Genomic DNA, 22,597 nt, shown 5'->3' with positions numbered 1-22,597 from the left:
TCATGGTAAAGAGGACCTCTTCATGACTGCATAGGGTGTAAATACCCCTCCCACTCTGTTAGCAGGAAGATCAGTGCTGTGACCTTGACCTGGCGCCAACTGCATCCTACCCTTCCTGGCCCTCCCTGTAAGCTTTCTCCCATCTCCCCCTTGTTGCCAGGGAACCCTTAAAGGGGCGATGCCTCCTTTTCGTCCAGCAAGCCGGACAAAGACCCAACGCACATAAAGATTGCAGTGGGTACATTATACCGATATAGCTATTCCAGTATGGAAAGGGGAATTAAGCTATACTGGTATAAGGCACCTTTATACCAGTATAACTGTGTCCACACTAGGACTTGGACCAGTATAAGTATTTCAGTAAAAAAATCACACCCCCAACCAAAACAGGTATACTAATACTGTCAGTGAATCAGGTTGTAGTTAATGTAAAATTGCATAAAATGGAGACTCCCTTATATAATAAACAAACACAAATACTTGTCCATCAGCATCTAGAAATATATAGTTTTCATACAAGTGTATTTTAGAACATTTCTTCCCTGCAAATATTTGAACAGGAGTGAATTGACAAGGTTGTTGACATTTTTTTCAAGAGATTGCTAATCCAAGAAGTCAAGTATAGCTGATCCGCAACAAATAGTGGTTCTTCACTGTGTGCTTCAGGACTCTCTCCAACACACAGCTAAACAACCAAACTGTTCAAAATAATGATTTCTGGAATCCTGATACTTACCGTCAAATAAAAATGCAGTGATTTTCTGAAAATGTTATTTATTTTTATAGATACTGTTTGAGGACTTGATCCTGCTATTGGCTGTACACATAGGTGGCATTTTCGGCCCACATGGAGGCTCTTTGCTGATTCAGGGCCTCAATATTTTTAATCTGGGTAACATAGATGAGCAGCAGCTATACTAAATGTAAGATTATGTATTTAAGATGTGCTTTTAATTGCTATCACTTGGGGCTAAAGTGTTTGTTCTGATTTGTAGGCAAACGTTTTATTTGGATGAGATTTGTGTAGTAATTTTGATATTTATAAGGAGCTATATAATTTTGTTACAGTTAAACACTGAAATATCTTAAAATTTAAAACTTTAATTGTAACCTAACTACTTGTAATTACAAAAGACAGGACTAAGTTTCAGACTTCTAAAACAATAATAAAAACCATGAAGAATTAATTCAATGGAGCATGAAACAACTTCACAGCATATGGAAATAAATGTACAATGTATGATTTTATGCCAGAATACTTGGGTTATCAGATAATGTATTTCCTTTCAGTGATTATTCAGCCTTTTCTACAATAAGAGCTTCAGTGTGTATTCCATTACAGTGTGTACTGTGTGTTGTACACCCATCTACATATTACCTTTTTCTTATGAAAAAAGTCTAATATTTTAAGATAGGTCAGATTTTGTATTGAGTTGGTTTATAAGAGCATGTCTGGATTTCCCTTTCCTAAAACTGAAGATTGCATTTGTAAATGGAGGTCCTGATTCCCATTTACACTAAAGCCTCTCTACATTTCTCTTACAGTGTAAAGGGGACAGTGCGTAAAGAGGGTGGTGGGTAAATGTAATATCATTTAAACTCCATTTAAAGCCCTTTACATTACCAGAGTGGTGTAAAGGAGCATAGTATAAGTAAAAACTAGGTCCTGAATATTATTTATTATGCAATTTCAAATTTCTATTTAAACACACACAGCTTTGCTAATGCCACTTTAAAGGTGAGAATTTAAATATGCAGATATCAAAATGTCAGAGTTATGATTCCTACGCAACCAATCTTGGCCACATTCTCAGTTGTTCATTCTCAAGTTTAGTTTGTTCTTTGCTAGAGTTTCCAGGTGGTGTACATTCTTACGTGTAAAATCCATGTATGGGGTTATGAGTTACAGAGATGAATCAGAACACCGCCTGTGCCTACACAAGCCCCAAACTTGAATCCAAATTAGAACTGTGTTTGAGGATATTTCTTCAATGAACCAAATCCCAAACACCTCTTACATTTGGGAAAGTTCAGATCCGATTCTGGATCTAAACTTTGAAGAAGCTCTTACAAATAGACCAACGCAGGCAAATCCCTCTTCCCACTTAAATTACCACTGACTTCAGTGGTGTTGTGCCAAGGTGCAAGGTCTGCTCACATGGATCCATTTGTAGGATTTAGCCGTTAGACAGTTGGGACAAAGCTAGCAAAAGACAGTGACCTTCTTATTTTCTTTGTTGGCTCTCCTATATCCAGGCATGGTAAGCAGATGGAAGTGGGAATGCCTACATGAAAAATATTGACATGCCTATGAAATATAAGAGATAGAGTAGTTTCCTTAAATCACTCGGATATTAGCATTTTGGTGGAATAAACTATAAGGGAGAACTAAGAATCTGGATTATTTCTGTATTCAACCAGATTACAAACTGATTCCTAATGAAGTTTAAAAAAAAATCAGATTACTTTATCTATATTTTAATTTTGTTTCTAAATGCCTTTCGTTATATAGCACTTAGATCAAATATTTTTCCCTAGACATGACATCCATGTGAACAAATATAAAGGGGATGATTCTGCTCCCATAAATGTCAGTGTATATTTTTCCATTAATTGCTATGGGAGCAGAATTGAGCTCAAAGAGATCTACTTGTTTGTACTTAACAACTATTTGTTATTTAAACTAGTTAATCAAGTTACAGTAAAATAAAAAGGTTACTTTAAAAATATGAACCTTCCCGTTTTCCAGCTTTTTAAAATATGTGTTTTGCATATTTTGCACAATGAAATAGATTTGTCTGCTTACCAAAACTACAGTGTATATCTCCTGGTCTACTGTATGTGATTGGATTCGAACTTTATCTCACAAAGTTGACTATTATATTTCTTAATATCACTGTGCTGCAAGGAATTACTCTCCTTGGTGAAGGCGAAATAGGTCATGAAGAAGAAGAAAAAGAGACTGATCACTGCTGTTCCAGATACTATATTGCAGAAACATAGAATGAATTGTAGGGTGGTTTTCTGGCTTACCTCATTGGTTGAACACATGGTATCTGATCAGTTATAGCTTTGACAAGAGAATGGGAATAAGTTCTAGTGATTACAGAGATATAATTCTGATGTCCACACAGAAAAAGTTTTAAGAAAACAAAACTGAGCTTTGGGAGATATTTTGTCTTGAAGCTTATAAAACCAGTAGTCATTTCCTTGTTCTCTAATGTAATTAATCTTTGCTAAAGTCAAAAAACAAAACAGTTTGTCTATGGTGAAGTTTTGCTAAAACAGAGCTCACGTTAGGAATTTGGGAAAAGCCTTAGCTAATGTATAGTTAGACAAAGATTACAGAAAAAAAGGTGTATATATATTTATATGTACATATATCACACCTATCTTTATATAAAAATAAGTTGGGAAATCTTCCTTGCAAAATAGCTCTTTTTCTTTCAATTCTTTAAATCAGAACTTTGCAAGCTTAAAAAAAGCTTTAAGTTAATGAAGAAATCAAAAGTCGGAAAAAATTAAGGCCACAAAACTTATAAACAAGAAAGGTAATCTGCACTTGTCTTTACAAATTCTGCAAAGATTTATGTGCTTAAATTTAAGCATATGAGTAATTCTGTTTAGCTCCCTGAGACATTTTATATGCTTGAAGCATGTGCATAAGACTTTGCAGGAGCAGGGCCTAATTGGTGCAGTTAAAAAAGTATTGTAAACTTTGCAAGTCATTTTTTAAAGAGTAAAGAAAATTATGCTACAAATTAGATACCTAGACATTGAGATGCTATGGTTTAATTGTCATGCCTGGATTTTGTTCCTTCAAATATGTTCCCTAGCAGAGGAGAGAATAATTCCATAATAGTGAATATTAATGCCTGTAATTTATCATATTTTAGTTTAGGGACATAAGCCTTCCATTCATACAGTCTGGAGTAAAATATAATTAAACAGACGATGTCTCAGGTTAGGGGATGATTAAAAAGTTTTTCCAGTGGCCTAGTGATCACTTCACCAAAACATCCCATCTCTACAACTGGCACTAATTGGCCTTCTTGTTGGTAGTCACGGCATAGAAGCCAAGGATAGGTCTATAAAATGAATGCCGCTCATGCCTAGATGTGGTACCTCCAGATCAAGCTTGGAGTATGTTGACAGGATCCATCTTTTACTCCTGTGAATAAACAGAGGATGACATCTGTCCCCTGGGCAGTCAATCCATCATTTTTCAGTTGAGGACTAAAATGTAATTTTGAATATGCTGCTTCAGTTTGATCACTTCTTATACAACTTTTATTTTTTTTCGAGAGTGGAGTGAAAATGTTTAAAAATAAGAAAAGTCTCCAAAACTTATTAATTGGTGCTGAGAGCAAAGCACCTCTCTGACACTCAAGGAGGAAAAGTACTTGAAAGCATTCTTTTGGTGCTTAATCCAGTATTTCCTTTTTGCTCCTCTCTGCCTTTCTATCTCTCTGATACTCAAGGCTTGGCTCATAAAGAGACTAAAACCAAAAATATAATGGTAATAATTAGATGAAAAAACAAGGATTTTGTTCTAAGTATTACCATAACTGTTAATGTCTCTGTTGGCTCTCATATTTGGAGAAGTTTAAATCAGCTTGGTGGATGCCATATTTAACAGATGTTTTCTACTCACTCTTCATCATAATCCAATTGAGTGAATGGTGACTTTGAACTTTGCAATGAAGAATAAGCTTAATTTATGAGTGAGAATGAATCTACAAGCTTGGAAGAAGTTGATTGCCATAATAAAAATGTGAGGCTAGTCAGAGAGAATACTTCAGAGACCAGACCAGCAGGTTTGAAATATGTAGACTTCTTGTAACCAAAAAAAGGAGTTTTAGCAAATTCTAGCAAATTTCACTCAATATTCTGCCTTCCAAAGAAATATAGTGAAAGCTGCCTGAAGCAGTAAGAAATCAAAGTATATCAGATCAGTTGGGGTGCTTTCCTAATAATAACAACGGTGAAGCAATACATTGCACAGCGAGATCACATAGCTCCATTAACAGATGTCTCATGAGAATCTTTGTTTCTCCTTTTGGTATCATTGGACCTGCTATCTCAGAAAGAGAGTGTCGAGCATACTGATCTTGAGTTGCTCCACCTCTTGGCTTGGGTCACATGACATTAATTATTTGTGATCTGGTGTGCTCTGTGGAAGGGCAGGAGTTTTTGGTGTAGTCCAGAAATCCATGTAAGTTGAAATACTACTCTCAGAAGTGGAAAAGATTTTCTCTGTAGGCATATGGTAACACTATCTCCTGGTTCTTCATCCATATATTCGACTATTTGTTGTGCCTAAAGTCTCTCAGCCTCTTTTCTTCTGTTAAAGTGCTCCTTCATGCCACTTCAGTATATCATCTGGAAGTGGCAGGTTCTATTTTTTTCAGTCAAACCACCACCACAAGATTTCTGAAAAATACAGTTAATTAATGTCTTCTCATCAGTCAGAGAACACATTCTATCAAGGACCTTAATCTTGTGATTCTTGATGACTGTGTTTTTCTTCCACTTGTTGCTAAAGAAAGCATTTAATTGCAGTTACATCTGCAAAAAGAATGACCGTGTTACAGAATTTTAACATTTAGCCTCCTTTCATTGTCTTCCACGTGGACAAAGTTGTCCTGGATCCTCATCCCATACTTATTCCAAAAATGGTGCCTGAGTTCCAGCAACAGGCTATTAATCTCCTGGTGTTCTTGCCAAAAACTCATTCTCTCCCAGGGGAAACTACACTCCATTTACTAGGTGTCATGAGTGTTTTGCACTTATATTTGGATAGGACTAAGGGGTTTCGGAAGTCAGCAAGATTTTTTTGTAGTTTTGGTGATCAGTGTAAAGGGAATGCTTTTTCCACTCAGCACTGTTTAAGTGGATTAGGCTGTGCACTAAAACATATTATATGTTAGCTAGGGTGAAAGTATCTCAGGGTCTTACAGCAGTTTTTACCAGGGCTAAGGTGTCATCAATGAGGAGTCTCTAATATTTTCATCATACAACTCTCTTCATTTGACATTTATGTCTGATGCTTGTTTTGGGAAGGCAGTTCCAATTAGAACTCCTCAGCCCATCCTTTTCGGGTTGTAGTACTATTTAGACTCCCACTGTGGGAAAATGAGAGCCTATCTCAAAAATGAAAAACAAAATGTTTATGTACAGTATCCTACTAACTACAGTTCTTTAAGAGTGTTGCCTCTGCATATTCATGTTAAATGCCTTCCTTCCTCTATTCCTTGGAGTTCTACTTGTATGGGACTATTAGGCAGAGGGAACTGAGGTGATTGAGGTCCATGACATAAGAACATAAGAATGGCCATAGTGGGTCAGACCAATGATCCATCTAGCTCAGTATCCTGTCTTCCCACAGTGGTCAATGTCAGATGTTTCACAGGGAATGAATAGAAAAGGTAATCATCAAGTGATCCATCCCGTCGGCCATTCCCAGCCTCTGGCAAACAACAATCCCTGCCTATCCTGGCTAACAGTCATTGATGGACGTATCGTCTATGAACTTATCTAGTTCTTTTTTGAAAGCCATTATAGTCTAGGCCTTCACAACATCCTCTGGCAAGGAGTTCCACAGGTTGAGTGCATTGTGTGAAGAAATACTTCCTTTTGTTCATTTTAAACCTGCTGCTTATTAACTTTATTTGGTGACCCCTAGTTTTTGTGTTATGAGAAGGAGTAAATAACACTTCCTCATTTACTTTCTCACACCAGTCCTGATTTTATAGTTCTCTATCATGTCCCCCCCTTAGTCATCTCTTTTCCGAGTTGAAAAGTCTTATTAATCTCTCCTCATATGGAAGTTTTTCCATACCCCTAATCATTTTAGTGCCCTTTTTCTTTACCTTTTCCAATTCCAATGACCTTGTTTGTAACCTCAGCTTGGAATATTTGGTGCCACAAGAGGTGGGTCATACAGATCTAATGGATACTACTTTCTGAAGATTCGTGATGCTCAGTGGCATGGGAGGAGAGAAGGGGACTCCTCACAACTGTGAATATGCAGAGACAACACTTTAAAGAAAAAAAACAATTAGAATTTTATAATTTTACATAGCGTTCACCTCATAAATGTTAACTGATTAACACCTATTGTCCTTTTGAGTTAGTAATAATTTAATGGAATCTCCCTATGTTTCTGATATAGGAAAGCCATCGCTTCAGATATTTCATACTAATTGCTAGTGCCTGCAAGCAGGGGTGCTGGATCAATTTTTATAGTGGGGTGCCGAGAGCCATTGAACCAAATTGTAAACCCTGTATGTCATGGAAACCACTTCAAGCCAGGGTGTGCGACAGCACCTCCCACACCTCTAGTTCCAACACCTACACATGCAAGGCTCTCACATTCAAAATTCACTTTCAACTTCACTGAATATTCCCTGTGTGCAGGGCTTGCAGGGTCAAGCCCTAAAAGTATATTCTAATATTCCTGGGCCAAACCTTCAGATAACAGTCTCTAATTTTGCTTGCACAGTTATTACCTTGACACATGCATATGTGGTAATGTTGTATGTAAACAGCTGCAAGGATAAAGATAGAGGCTGGTTGTAAATTTGTCTCTAAATATAAAGCAAAAAAAAAAAAAATCTTATTTTCTCAAACCTATTTTCATGTAACACTAACTTTGCTGTTGCTGAATATGTCAACTTTTACATACAAATGAGAGGCAATTAGAGTTATTCAAATGATTTATTTCAGGGCCTTAAAGATTGTTTCTGATCCTATTATAATACTTACTTAGAATTTAACTGCAATTCATATATATGTATAACAACATAGTACATTTAATATAACAGAAGGGACTAATTCTTTGTCTCTTAGATAGCATCATTCATAGGAGCAGAAATAAGAGTAGTACTGTATGTGTGGGTTACTCTATAATTCTGCTCTCAGAATATCACCAGCAACAAGCTCTTTTACCACTTGGTTGCCAAAGGACTTTCAGTTTCACTGGTGATAGAAAGTAATTAATTTGCACATGTTGTTTCTTTCTTTCCTTTGATAGGACTGAGTTTCCATCTGCCATCAGATGTCTTTCTGCCTGACTGAGATGCACCTGTGGTCTTTGAAGAATACCTTACATGTTGGGGGTAAATCAACTGTGACCAAATTCCGACCTTTTTCTAAAACAGAATAACAAAACCTGTCAATGAATATTCAACTGATATAAAATTCTAAATACTCGTGTGAAGTTTATTTTTATTCTTGGGGAAAGCAAATTATATAAAAGTAGTATGGTAGAGCATGGTCAGATTCTTTACTTATCATTGATCTGAAGCGTCTTTGTCAATAATGAAAAATTATTAAGAGTATATATTATCTAATTCATGTTTCCTTTTAAGAAGCGACACACTTCTTTACTATAGGCTTCACTATAATGACTAATATTCATTCATACATTCCAGTTGATTGCAGAAGTATTATAATATGTACTTAATATGTAACAATACTTTATTGCTCATGCTCTGAAAATTTTGAATGGAGAATTGGTATACTTAAGATACATTTATCTTATTACACTATCATTCCAGTTTTCAAAGTAATTTGAGATACATGACTAATTACCATCCATGTGGAAAAAACCTTTATACTTCTAGCTTTGCAAATGCTAAAATCCAATGCTCAGCAAACCACTGGTTTTGAAGTGCGCAATATCAAAACCACTTTTATTTGACATGTAGTCCTTATGATGGTTGTAGCAAGGTGCATTACAGTAACGCTGAAAACCATACAAAAATTAGATTAATCAGATATTGACTCCATACCCCTCAGTGTCCCATATCCTTATGAAAACAAGCTTGTTGTAATAACAACTGGATAAAATGTTTCATCAAAAGCCAGACTGCCCAGAAAAGCCTGGCTAAATAAAATAAATAATTATGATGATTGTAATTAAAAGCATGTTATGAACTGTTACATTTCAGAAACATGAACTGTTAGATTTTGTTGGGAGAAACCAGATCTTTAAATGACAGTTCATTATTTTCAGATTTCTTTGTACTGGATTCCAACCTAACATTGCTTTTGCTTATTACAAATACTGCATATATACAATCACACCTGTGGAAATGCTGGCTATATGATAAATTGCAGAGCTATATGATAAAATAATTTATCATGCACCTTTGACCTGTTGCTCACTAACCCGTCTCCGTCAGTTCTTATTATAACATTCCAAACCTCTGAACAGCTTCAGTGAGCCGCTATTTTATATTAAAATCAGCCTGCCATAGAAATGCCTTCCACTCTCTTCCCTAAATGAGGAATTTCCCCCAACATTTTTCATGAGGCCAGGATGAGACAGAGTCAATTTTGGGTCAATTTACATTAAAATAGTATCTCTTTAAAGTGTAATATATTAGAGCATCACATAAGTAGAAATGGGAGCTTTCCACCACTGGGAAGGGGAGCTTCTCAAAGTGCTCAAGTAGTTTAAAAAAAAAAGTTGCTATCTACAGGCCAGTAGTGGTAACATTGTCAGTCAGCAGGAGGCATTTAAAAAAAAAAAAAAAGTGGTTCATTTACTATGCTGTATTTTTTTCAAGTGTCACACAATCATGATTTAATTATATTTCCACTCAATTATGTAGATGAAGACATTGGAATTTATCAATATTATGACAAGAAAGAACCAGGTACAGTATAAATTGTATTTAACTATTAAACTGTTGAAAACTTTGAAATGTTCAGTCTGCTTTGGGAATAAGTTGTTTGGCTAATGGAGTTATGTACAAAACTCAGCAATGAATTTCTTCTTAATATACAGGAGTCTTTGTATTTCTCTAGAATAAGGAAACAGTCACAGAGATGCTTATCCTGAGTAATCTGAATCTATTTTTAAACTTTGTATTTCAATAAACAGAAAATATAGATTATAATTATTAATTATATTTAATTTTAATGATTAATAATTAAATTAATCATAAAATAATTAAATGAATTGTCAGTACATATGACCAAATACCTCTTTATATTCAGACAGTGATAAACTAAACATCAACCAGACCTCAGTGTGTCTGTATTTTTTATCTAACCATCTTGTACGTGCTATAAAGAACAATTAATAATACTATTTAAAAATATAAATTTGATGTAATATAGTATTTCAGATATGGCCAGTTTGATATTGAGCATTCCAGTCATTTTTTATTTGTTGGAATCCCAGTAGAGGGCATCGTAAACGCAGAGGAAAGCACTACTGTTAGCCTCCTGGATCCTTACCTGATATCTGAAATAGGCATTTCAGAGTGAATGATCAATTTTCTTTATCTGATTAATCCTGTTAATCCTAGAAGTTTCATGATGGCCCAAAAGGTCTTTTCAGCTACAGTTACTTCCTGTTTCAGGCCAGGTTAAAGTGGAGGCTTGTGTGGGTATCCCATGTACTTAGCTTGGTGGTTAATATGCTGTCTCCATGGTTCTGATGACAGACTGACTCAGCTTCTCTTCTGGATTCAGTTGCAGCTCACTTCACTATCTGATGAGATTGGAGGCTCAGTAATATTGGCCCACCTGTTGGGCTGTATAATCTTTTCTTTCACTGCAAATTTCAGATATCTGACTGTGAGGTGAAAAAATCAGGGCTGTCTTAATTTTGTGTAAATTTCTGTGTATTATTAAAAGGTCTGAATCTTTTCTTTAATGTATTAATATTTGCTGACAGCAATTGTGAGAGTTAACATTCATCTTTTCATTCTTTTTTTCTCTCTTTTTTAGTATCACAAATGAACTATGGTTACTTAGAAGAGAAGCAACAGCTTGTGGAATGTAAGGGCATTTTCTAAGTTACTTATTGTAAGACTGCATTATTTTTTTAATTGCTGTTACCCCTGGCAAAACACTAAAATAATCTTTCATCTCCAAACTCAACTTTCTGCACATACCACACAGTAGGGGACTGAATATCATAGAACTAAAAAGCACAAAATAATTCACAAGGTATAACTTAAGCCTTTCTTACGTAATTGCAGTATATCTTTTCTATATCATTGACCCTATTGCTTCTCATTTCTCTTGCCAAGTAAAAACACAAAAATAAACATAATCCAGGGGTTTCCTTATCAAGTTTAGTCTGCAGATTATCAATAAATATCTTAAATAAATTAATGAATTTAAATATTAACTGCTACAAAACTAAAATGCCTCCAATAGGAGTAAAAGAAACATGGTGCTAATAATCACTTATATTCATAATTGGTTTGGTGGGGGTGTTTTGGAAAATTGACTTTGGATTCTATGTTCCTACTTGCTAGTTAAAAGAAGTTTTAATGATAGTATCACATTACTATCACAGTGCTGCTAGAGGTTTATCATTTGAATAATAAAACCTTCCACCACAAGCTTTATAACTACTGCGTAATTACTATTTCTCATGCCATATTTTAATGTTCAACCTATATTGCATTACATCTATGAAAAATCTAATTGATTTTTGGGGGATTTTGCTAAATAAAATTTATACTGCAAGAATTCCATTAACATTGTATCTGATCTTAACTGAATTAGTGTTAGGACCAAATTCTCCCTTCAAATATTTTTACTAGACATGACAGAGAGTGTGTGTGTGTGTTTGTTTAGTAGCAGAATATGGCCCATAAGGACAAATCCTCCTTGAACTCAATACCCCCAGTATGCTTGGAGGGCCCTGTGTAAAGGAGAACTAGTAAAGTTCTTCTATAAAGGGGGGCAAAATTTAAGGAGCCATATACAGAATTTACATCCTTTGTATGCTGTGGAGTATTGTTCTGCATACATTCCCTATGTGGTGGGTCAGTCTATTGTGGGCAGAGCAGAGCCAGTAGATACACGGTTGCACCAGCTAGCTCCTCTTGTATATGTGACCTGCAATGGGAACACAAGCTACTGTAGCCATGTTGCTCTAGTTACTCCCATGAACTGGCTCCACTACTGCACTATGGCAAAATGGGAAGCTTCCTCCCTTTTTGGGTGTCATTGGACTTCTCAGTGCACAGCCTAAGTATCAGGGCTTTGTGCTGAGATCAGGGCTGCCACAAAGCACAGAATTCCACATGACACTTTATGGGCCATATTTTTGACAGGGCTGCACTGGGTAATTTTTGTACTCAAATAGTGATTTGGACATACAATTTGGTATTTGTGTGAGCAATTTCCCATTTTGTAGATTAGATAAGAGTTCATAATTTACACAAAAGCTTATTGAAAATGTGATCTTACATGCCCAATTAGAATGATCATAACAGCGCCATTGACACCAGCTTGGTCCAATACAAGGGATGTTGTATATTCATGTGCTTTTTTTTTTTTTTTTGGTTTTAAATGATGTACGTAGTGCTATACTGAAGGAGTTTATAACATTTCTATCATAAACTGTTTTTGTGTGGGTTTTAAACTTGACTGTTAATTCATTTGGAATGAAAGTTGACTTACAAACTCTGACAGCTCAGAGCTTGAAACTTTTCACTAAGTCTCCTTTAAATAGTTTAGACAAAAAAAGAGAGAAAGAGACAGAAAAGGTTTTCCAGTTTCACATGCCTTTTTGCTATGTACTCTTGGGGGAAAAATTGCTCACTTTTTAAATAATGACATTTAGCAAGTTATTAGAACCTGATTTTTCAGCTATGACACAGCTATTGCCCTTGACTCCAAAGGGAGTTTTGCTTTCCTAAGTACTGCAGGGTCAGTATCTTCAGCCAAGTGTTTCAGAATTGTTTGCTGAAAATTAGGCATTTAAATAAAATTAGTAAGATTTGTTACAGGATTTTAAGTATCCATGATTCCTATTTAAGTGGGGCAAGCAGTAATATACCCTGGTGCTGAACTTCCTTTCTGCTCTCCCACCTTCCCCCCCATCTTTTTCTTGTTAGCTTGTCTTGGCAGACACTTAGAACCAAATTTTCAATAATAAATGCCTAAATTGCTCAGATAGTAGTAGTGCAGTGCACAATTACCCACTGACATCCATGCATGCATATTTTGTGGACACAAGTTAGTGCTTGCTTTTGGAATTTTTGCCCTTAATGTCAATTCAACATAATAATATCTAAGATGAGTCAAGAGGGAGCTGATAACTTGCGTCTCTGTGAGTTAGAAACACTGTGCTTAAGAGACTTTCCCATGGCAAATGCTTAGCAGCTGGGGAGGATATTTTGCCCTGAGAGCTTTATCCATGATTGCCATGATGAAATCATGGTAGGTGAGGATATTTCATGTTAACTGTTTCTATGACAGAGCCTTTCAAAAGGATATCATTTGACAATAGAAACCATACCTACTTCCTTCCAATTATACACAAGTTTCTGTATAAGGTTTATGTTTAAGATCCTTCCTATAAATCTTATTATTTTGTTTTCCCACACCAATAAAATATAATTTGTGACTGTTTATACATATTTTTTATTTTCCAGCTCGAGATTATCCTTGGATACTTAAAAACAAACGCCCAGAAAAACTGCGAGATGCTCTGAAGGAGCTGGAGGTACCTTTCAGAAAGTTTCAAGTATGGCAACAAATAATCCGGTTTTCAAACCTCTTTCAACAGCTTTAATTTTCATAAAGGATCAGCTCTCTTGGTGATGATAAATGTGCTTTTGTCCACTGGGTTGTTCCAAAACAGTTGCATCTTTGTTTGTGTGGCATGCTGATCTCTCATGCTTAAAAATCAGAAGCACCTTAACCACTAGTGACAATGTGTACAGCCAACTCCACTCTTTCTGTTTTCTGTTGTTCTTCAGGAGCTGATGCAAAACAGTCAGTGTGTGCTGAGCAAATGGAAGAATAAATATGTCTGTCAGGTAAAATGTTTTGACATGCTCTTGAAATGTTCAGTCAGTGGAGCTGAACGACTATTCAGTGATTGATGCTGAAATGTTATGTTAACTAGTACAGAAACTCACTGGTGTTTTAGCATGAGGGGATTTCTTTATTTTAATTTTGTTTACAAGCAGAAACAGACAGTATAAAATCAAGCTCTGTGGTAATTTTATTAACAAGAATTACTCAATAAGGGCTTGATCTTTTGAGGTGCTGACTGCCTTCAGCTTCCACACAAGTACTGGGATTTGAAGGCACTAAACACATTACAGGATCAGACCCACACATAATCAAAAGAGCCATTACAATGTATAAACAGGCCTGGAAAATATTTTTATAATATATATATTTTACATAGCAAACATTTACACATATGTATCAAAGCATTTACTTTGAACTTGGATACCATGGTGATGAGAGTTGTGTGAGGACCTAGATAAACAGATCACACATCAAGTCACAGAGTATAGGGCTTGTAGCAAGCTACGCACGTGTATCTGTCCTCTATATGTACATAAATATCCATATACTGTAAAAGAGAAACATCTGTTCACATCCTCATTAGCACAGGGCAGCAGGGCAAGTGGAAACAGTATGGCATATTGGAATGTGTGATCCTGTTTCCTACTCAATGGCTTGTTATGGAGATATGGCTAGTGTATTTTATCATTTTAAACGTTTGTGCATCGCCATGTATCTTCGATGTTTGTGAGGAAGGTGCATCATGTTTAAAAATGTTTCCGCTCTGAAGTGGAAACTTTAAAATGTTACTAATATAGTTCTTACAAATAAATTCTGTAGTTTGCTCTTGCAAAATGCTTTTCATTGTAGTTTACATTTAAATAATTCCAAATTTGTACGGTCCTGTTTGTATATTTAAAGTATCCAAGTTCCGTGTATGTTAACGAAATTTCCAAAATTATTTTTAACAATAACAATTTGTCAGTGAATGCTAATCTTCTAAAGATAATTTTAAGCATAAGCTGTGCAGTTATTCAAGGCCCCAGATTTTTTGGGGGGGGAAGGGAAGAAGTGTGTGAATCAGAGAAGCTGAATTGTGATCAGATTTAAGTGTCACTACACAAAAATAATGGTGGTTCATGTTTTTTCGTACCCTTTTGCTACTTATCGTCCCTTTTCTCTTTCTATCCAGTCTCCCCATATCTTTTTCCTTCCTATCATATCCCCATCTCTCTAAACTCTCACTCCTTACTAGACTGGAACACTTGTCCTCTGAACAGCCTGCCTCCTCTTGCAGCCTGTGCTTTAAGGACTGGCTCCTTGAATTTTGGAGCCTATTGCCAGGGGACTTATTCCAGCCAGAATTATGTCACTCCACCCTTAAAACACAACATCTAGGTTTGCCAGCTATCTTAGGTAAAACGCCTTTCTCCAACTTAGGTTTCTTTGAGTAAATTCTTCACATGCATACATATATGTGCATACAAAACATACATATATAAAAAAGAAACAATATAGACTTACCAAGTTATTTCTCATACAAAGTAGGGGGGAAAAAGAGAGAGAGAGATTGATATATCTTCTTTTAAATATGTGCTCTGACACTACATCAATAGGGCCATATAAGGAGGTAGATAAATATCTGACCTATTCCTGTAAGTTTTCTTGAAATATTTTGCTTGAAAATTAGCCAGCGGTAAAAACAAAGGTAGTAATAATAATTACTTCTCTATCTTAAGCAATTTCCTTTTGCTTTCTCCAGTTCTTACCCCATTTTGCATTAGAGACTATCACAGCTCAACACAGCTTTTATACAATAAAGAACTGGAATTGAAGTTTCCCACAGTGATTTAGGAAATCCAGAGAATATTCAGGCAAAACATTTGTGTTATCCTGCTTTCCATCCTCCTCCTAATAAACAGTAATTCTTCAACAAGTGAAAATAAAACAGAGGAAAATGAATAATTTGAAAAAGTTCTTCTCAAGTAGGACAGTTTGCAAAATACCTACTTAACAATTCTTTTTTGTCATACAGTATCTACACAGTATTGCTACTTATCTTTTCCATAACACCTTGTGAAAGTGACTAGATCCAACCCTTCATGAATTGCCCAGTAGAAGATGTGCAAAGCATTGTGGTCTATGACCGTATAATGCCATGTTTTTTAACCAATTAATTAAAAAATATAAACAAAAATACTTCATGTTATTTTATTTGGTGGGAAGGAGTAAATTCTAAAAATATTTGAAGCAATAGTTTTCTAATGTTTTTGGAAGCATCACTTGACAAAAGAAGGTTAGAAGTTTATTTATAAACTTCAGGTGCATCTATAATTAACTGTTTCACTAGAAAATATTTCTGTCACTTAAATGGTCTGTGTTATGTCATATCACTGTTCCATTTATATACTACTCCAAGTAAAATAACCTTTGCCTATAATAGAGAAGAATACATTTTACTTTAACTTGCCGTTATTGTGGTAAGCAATAAACAAACAAACAGCATGGATAGTGAAAAGTAAATAACTCCAGCAAATAGTCATTAGATGTTAATAACTTTCATTAATTACTGATCTGGGCTTGATTTGAATGGGTGGCTGGGAAGTCGCAGATTTGCTGTCCTATTGCCATTTTCCTCAACCTTCCAGTCCTTTTATCTTAGACTACTGATAGATGTCATCAGTAAAAATATCTTAAAATATTACCAAAAAAGTCAATAGCCATAACTTTTTTCTATATTTGCCACTGTGTGTGAATCCTTTTGTTGCTGACTGAACCATAGTGGGGTTATGTAATAATAATCTGCCACTGTCACTGCCTCTCTCTGTGGCCATTGCTCCTTTGGCAAGGTAGAATGGGTGAAAAACCATGTAAAGCAGGACAAGTTTAACTGGGCAATGACTTGAAGGGCTGATATATAATGTATATCAGATTTTGTGAGACGTAGGCATAGGCCTTACCTACTGGTATGTGAAAAGCAGTAGTCCCTCTGTGTGCTGTCTCCATTGAGCCTCCAGGCTCTAACCAACCAAGGGAGCAATAAATTGGGGGCCAGATATGTTCAGATGAATGCAGACATACAGCTACTAAAATTAAATGTGCAGTTATGTTTATTGTGTGTGCAAATGATAGCTAGACTGCATGCACAACTGCATGCAGTTACACACAGGGTAATTATGCATATAAATCATATGGCCTTTTGCGTGTTATTGCCTTTTGCGTGTTATTGCCTAGAACTACCACTAAACCATAATGTTGCCCCAGTTCTATATTTTTTTAAAGTTTCATTTTGTGTCTGAAGTCTGCTCTCATCACTTTTTCCTATACAACAAACATGGCACTAGAAATTTTATATTTGCATGCTTTTCATTGCCAAAAAAATCTCTTGACTGTGCTCTTTATTCTTGTAACCCTGTATATACACTTAAATATTTCTTATAAACTTAGAGAAATAGAAAATGTGCTAGTTCATGAAAACAAAACCTAGATTGGACTGTGATTTTTTTTTTTTTAAAAAGCACTGTACTATTCCATTTAAGAGAGCTTAGTAGAGCCTTAAAGGTCTGAGCTCTGTTCTTTAGCTCTGTACCTACTAGTTCCAAGAGCATGTGAATGTATACCATGTTAGTAACTGTAGTTCTAAACCCAAAGTTTGATGACCTATGATGAGCTGCTGAAATAATCTTGTAATCTTCTGTTAGTTGTTGTCAAAAGAAGAAAATAAATAGGCTGTAAAAGATGTTTTGACAGAAAAGAAAGGCAAGATGTCTTTCCAGTAAAATGTCACTGTATTATTTATAAATAAATTGTTCCTCCTTTCCAGTGTTGGTCAGGAATAACAATTTAATGTTGTCAATTAATTTCACTATAATTTTAATTAGAATGTGCTGTGAAAAAACTGCAGCTACTTTTCACCAATAGTATCATTCCTTAATGCTCTGGAATGCTTCAAAGTCTTTTGCCACAAACGTGAATTCAGTACTGTGAAATTATGCCATTTATTCAGCTTTGGTGTACAGTGTATATTTGCAAAACTAATGAGAGCTAGCTGAATAATCTAGTTCCTAATTTCTTGATTGTTACTTGCACATTATAGTGTAGGATTAACACATGCCAGTATTTACATATTTCATTGTATGAATGCAAGGTAGCAGAAGTGAATATTGACAGCTAATAATAATTTTGCATTTTTATTTAGTTACTTTGATTTTATTTAAGTTGCAAATTTGCATATGTATATAAATACTTTTTATGTTATGGTCATTTGCACATTTAGAGCTTAATTGTGAGCTGAGATACACAGCAGTAAATGCTGATATGGCTTGTACAATTAGCTTCTGTGCATGTGCACGCAAGTAACCTGATTTAGAAAGATATATGGTGACACATAAAACATATGAGGAGTTCGTACTTATTGCCAGCTAGCAATAGGAACATTTTCCATCATATTAAATTATTTGCTTTTAATCACAGCAGTTAGTTCATAACATGTTGGTAGAGATCCAGGGCAAAATCACAAATGCATTGATTGTTGTGCAATATTAACATGTAACAACAATAAGCTCAGCTGCACTGAGGAGGGTGACAGTATAATTACAATAGGGTGGGGGGGAAAAGCAACCGGCAGTCAAGAGGTGGGGGAAAACCCTGTGAACCTGCATGAACAAGAATTGCTTTGTAGTTCCTTGCCCCCCTTTGCATATTCCCTGGTCTTGGCTGGACTTTGTGATTTGACTTCGGTGGAACTTAAGCGTGTACTTATGTGCCATGCTGATTAGATAGGGATTTAAATACATGCTTAAAGTTAAACATGCACTTAAGTACTGTACTTTGCTGCACTTGGGTCTAAATTGCTCTTGAGCAGACTGTCTTCTGCCAATATTCATCTGAGCATTGTGGAGGGGCATTTTGGCAACTGTTAGCGAGGGTGTCAAGGATCATACAGGTCCACCCTCCAAAAAAACTTCAAACTCTACCTGTCTGCAGCTCACAGATTAGCCTCTTGTAACATACCCAGGGCACAGTTTGGTGAGTAGCTGTGTCACCCCTGCCCTCTGACCTGGGATACCTTTTACACTGCTTTGCTGTTGTTGCCGCCGCTTCTGGACTGCTCACAAACAGCTTCCAGCATGTAAATCACTCCCAGCTATGTCTGTGTGCATTTGCAGCCTGCCCGTCATGCTCACGCTTTTACCAGCCTGAATTATACTGCAGGGTAACCCCAGCACACTACAAAGAGAAATTTTAAGTGAATAATGTACATTGATGCCTCTTAATATCAGGGTGATGGCCGCATCAGATATGTTTAGATCAGTGGTTTTCAACCTGTGATCTGCAGACCTCTGGTGGGCTGCAGACTATGTCTAAGATTTCCAAAGGGTTCCACACCTCCATTCAAAATTTTTTAGGGGTCTGCAAATGAAAAAAAGGTTGAAAATCCCTGGTCTATACATAGATATATAAGATGGACAAATTAGATGCAACAAAATAACAATCATGTAGCTTTGGTACTGTAATGTAATCATCTGAGAGGGGGAAGGTACCTTTCTTGCTGACGGGAATAGGGGTCACAAACCAAAAAGCGTTCTTTCTGGCTGTTACGCAGAGAGAAGTGGTGGATATCCCTACTCTGTAAAATAGGGAAAAGCCTGCAACAGAGATCTGATTCACCTCCTTTATCCCACTGCCCTCTTCTCTAAAGTAAATGCAGTGCACCACACCATCTTGCCCTTTAGAGAAGGGAGAATTTCTTATGCCCTAAGGTTGTAGGAACTTTTCCTGGATAAAAAAACAGATGTGCTCTACAACTTCCTATGCTTGGGAGTCAGAGTAGTAAGGAATTTATTTACAAGACCGCCCCCCCTTACTCAAATTTCTTGGAACTGAAGGATTTGGGATGTTTTGCCCTTGTGTTGTAGGACAACATTTCTGCTCGCTAGATAATACCTCGCTTTTAGAGCTTGCACAGTTCAGAAGTTTATGGAGATTTCTCATGGTAAATGTATTCCTTTTTGTTCTTGCAGATTAGTTTGATTAACTTCCGTGGATTTTTTTCCCCTACACTTTTTCAGTTGTATTCATTGAACAGTTATAACTAACTGTAGTCAGACCTTGCTGTACTCACGTTATCAAGTTGGAAATAAATTGTGATTTTATCTAATCTAACTGCAACATAAGGATAAATTGAAGTTTTGAAAAGTTGTAATAAAAGCTACAGGAGTGTAACTGTGTCTAACATTTTTACTAGGACAGAACCTTAAAGGACATCTGTCATGACTTGGACTCTCGAAATATTGTGTGTGCTTAAAGACTAACACAATATTAGTCTTTGGCAGAATAGGAGTTGGTTACTAAAAAAAAAAATTTATTCTTTTAATGGCTATGTTTTTCATGGCAGGTGTATTCAGTTTGTATTTGAAATATCACGCCAATTAGTTTTTAAAACCTCTAATGTAAATAGTAGAAAAGTGATGTATTGGAGAGTTTTCGGTTAAAAATATTAATAAAAGAAAGAGGGAAATAGTTCATTTGTTTATACGTTGTTCTATTCACTATTGTTGGGTGCATACAATTTATATTCATTCATTAAGATGTGTATAACTGCCATTTTGCAAAGGTAGTATGGTAGGGACATAAATGAGAAAGAAAGCCAATATAGATAGGTAGATGAGATCATCAAATTCACTATTACTTCTTATACTTCAGCACGGACAAATGAAATCCTTCATTCTCTTCCCTTTCAATCAAAATGTGGAAAATACAAAACTCAGAAAGAAGTATTACCTGAAAACTAAAGAAAATTCATAAATGAAAATATCTGCTATCCCCAACATCATAATATGTTCATATAAATTAGAGATGGACAAGGTCTCTGAGATCATCTAATCCATGCCACTATCAGTTAAGGATTGCTCCCAACTATATACTTCCTAGTGCTTTTGCAGTTCATTTTTAAAAGTCTAAAGTAATGGTGTTCCTGCTGCTTCCTTTGGAAACTCTTATACAATTTAATAGATCTCACTGCAAGGAAGTTTTGCCTGGTATTTCATCTAACAGCATATTGTACATCAATGTTTGTTTCACACTCATGACATAGAATAGATATGGATTATTAGAACACCTTTTAGAAAGGCAAGCATTTGCTTGGCATCAAAATGTTAAAATATAGACTTCTAAAAATATAAATATTTAAATTAGAAATATAAGCACAATTCTGGATTCTTGGCCCTGGTAAGTCCCCTTTATGCTACTCCAGTGATGCAGAGAAGGCTTAAAGCTGCCTTAATGCGACAGCTGAAGATCCCTCTGATATAGGGGATGCTCAGCAGGTTTCAGGCTGGCATAGCCAGTCCTCTGCTACCAGCCACTTCCTTCTCTGGAATAGGGGGCATAAGGGGTTGAACCAGAGCATAGTGTGGTCCAGTGATCCTTGCTGGCAGAGCAGCTCCTAGGTTATGTCTACACTGCTGCAGGAAGTCGACTTTGTTTAATTCAACTTTCAGCAGACGATTTTTAGAAATCACAGCAGAGTGTATACACTACAGTGTTTGCGCTGGTCTCTTGCATTCACACTGACCAGCCTTAAATCAAATTAGAAAGCAGTGCAGTGTGGGTAGCTATCCCACAGTGCAACTAGCCATAGTGGCTGTTGGGAAGAGTGTCTTCATCCCAGGATGCAACACTGCTTTCCCCCCCACAAACAAACAAACAAACAGGAAAAGTGTTTTCGCACCGTTTTTTTGCTCCCCGTGATCGCCATTGCTGCAGAGACATGGAGCCAGCTCAACTCTGCACTATAATTGTGAGTGTGACAAATACATCACGGCTTATCATCAATTATTTTCAAAATAGAGCAAGAAGCTGCAGCAGAGACAACACTGATGCCACCGAGGCTGCCCTGCTAGAAGACATCGAGCAAAACAATTCCGGTTGCTGCAGGCTGTAATGAGTCATCTGCAGTCCATGGAACGCAGGTTCTGGTGCAGGGAAACAAGCATAGACTGGTGGGACCGCATAGTTATGCAGCTGTGGGATGATGATCAGTGGCTGCAAAACTTTAGGATGCGAAAGGCAACTTCCCTGAAACTGTGCTTGGAGCCGGCACCATCCCTGAAGTGCATGAACACTCACTTGAGACAAGCTCTGACAGTGGAGAAGAGAGTCACCATCGCTGTCTGGAAGCTGGCAACCCCCGACTGTTACCATTCAGTTGGAAATCAATTCGGAGTTGGTAAATCTACAGTGGGCATAGCCGTGAATCAAGTGTGCAGTGCCATAAATAGACTTCTGCTATGAAGGCTAGTGACTTTGGGAAATGTGCAAGACACAGTGGAGGGGTTTTCCACGATGGGCTTCCCAAACTGTGGGGGGCCATTGATGAGACGCACATCCCTATCTTAGCGCCTGCCCACCTAGCGACCGAGTACATAAACCACAAGAGGTACTTTTCCATGGTCCTGCAGAGGCTTGTGGATCACGGGTCGTTTCACAGACATCAATGTAGGGTGGTCTGGGAAGGTGCATGACGCTGGTGTATTTCGTAATTCGGGGCTGTTCTCTAATATGCAGGCGGGAACTTTCTTCCCTAACCAAAAAATTCAGATTGGGGGTGTGGAAATGCCCATAGTGATCCTCGGGGATCCTGCTTACCCCTTGCTCCCTTGGCTAATGAAGCCGTACACCGGGCACCTTGACAGTGACAAGGAGTGTTTTAATAAGAGGTTAAGCAGTTGCAGAATAGTTGTAGAATGTGCCTTTGGGCGTTTAAAGGGTAGATGGAGGAGTCTCCTCACTAGGCTGGACATGAGTGAGAAGT

General features: G+C 36.7%; 1 protein-coding gene across 1 annotated transcript in view; it reads left to right on the top strand.

The window, feature by feature from the left end:
- The window catches only part of WDPCP (WD repeat containing planar cell polarity effector), a 243,472-nt gene that overhangs the window by 76,078 nt on the left and 144,797 nt on the right, over positions 1–22,597 (top strand). Inside the window, exons 3-7 of the mRNA XM_067565236.1 lie at positions 8,036–8,120; positions 9,621–9,665; positions 10,747–10,797; positions 13,416–13,486; positions 13,743–13,802. Of these exons, the coding sequence (XP_067421337.1) occupies positions 8,060–8,120; positions 9,621–9,665; positions 10,747–10,797; positions 13,416–13,486; positions 13,743–13,802 (288 nt within the window). The 5' untranslated portion in view covers positions 8,036–8,059. The remainder of the gene's footprint in view (positions 1–8,035; positions 8,121–9,620; positions 9,666–10,746; positions 10,798–13,415; positions 13,487–13,742; positions 13,803–22,597) is intronic.

Source organism: Emydura macquarii, unplaced genomic scaffold (assembly GCF_026122565.2).
Source record: "Emydura macquarii macquarii isolate MOO-44397 ecotype Brisbane River unplaced genomic scaffold, CSIRO-AGI_Emac_v2 contig_2676, whole genome shotgun sequence".
In the NCBI taxonomy this organism is placed as follows: Eukaryota; Metazoa; Chordata; order Testudines; family Chelidae; genus Emydura; species Emydura macquarii.
This window is presented reverse-complemented; position numbering and strand designations above follow the sequence as displayed.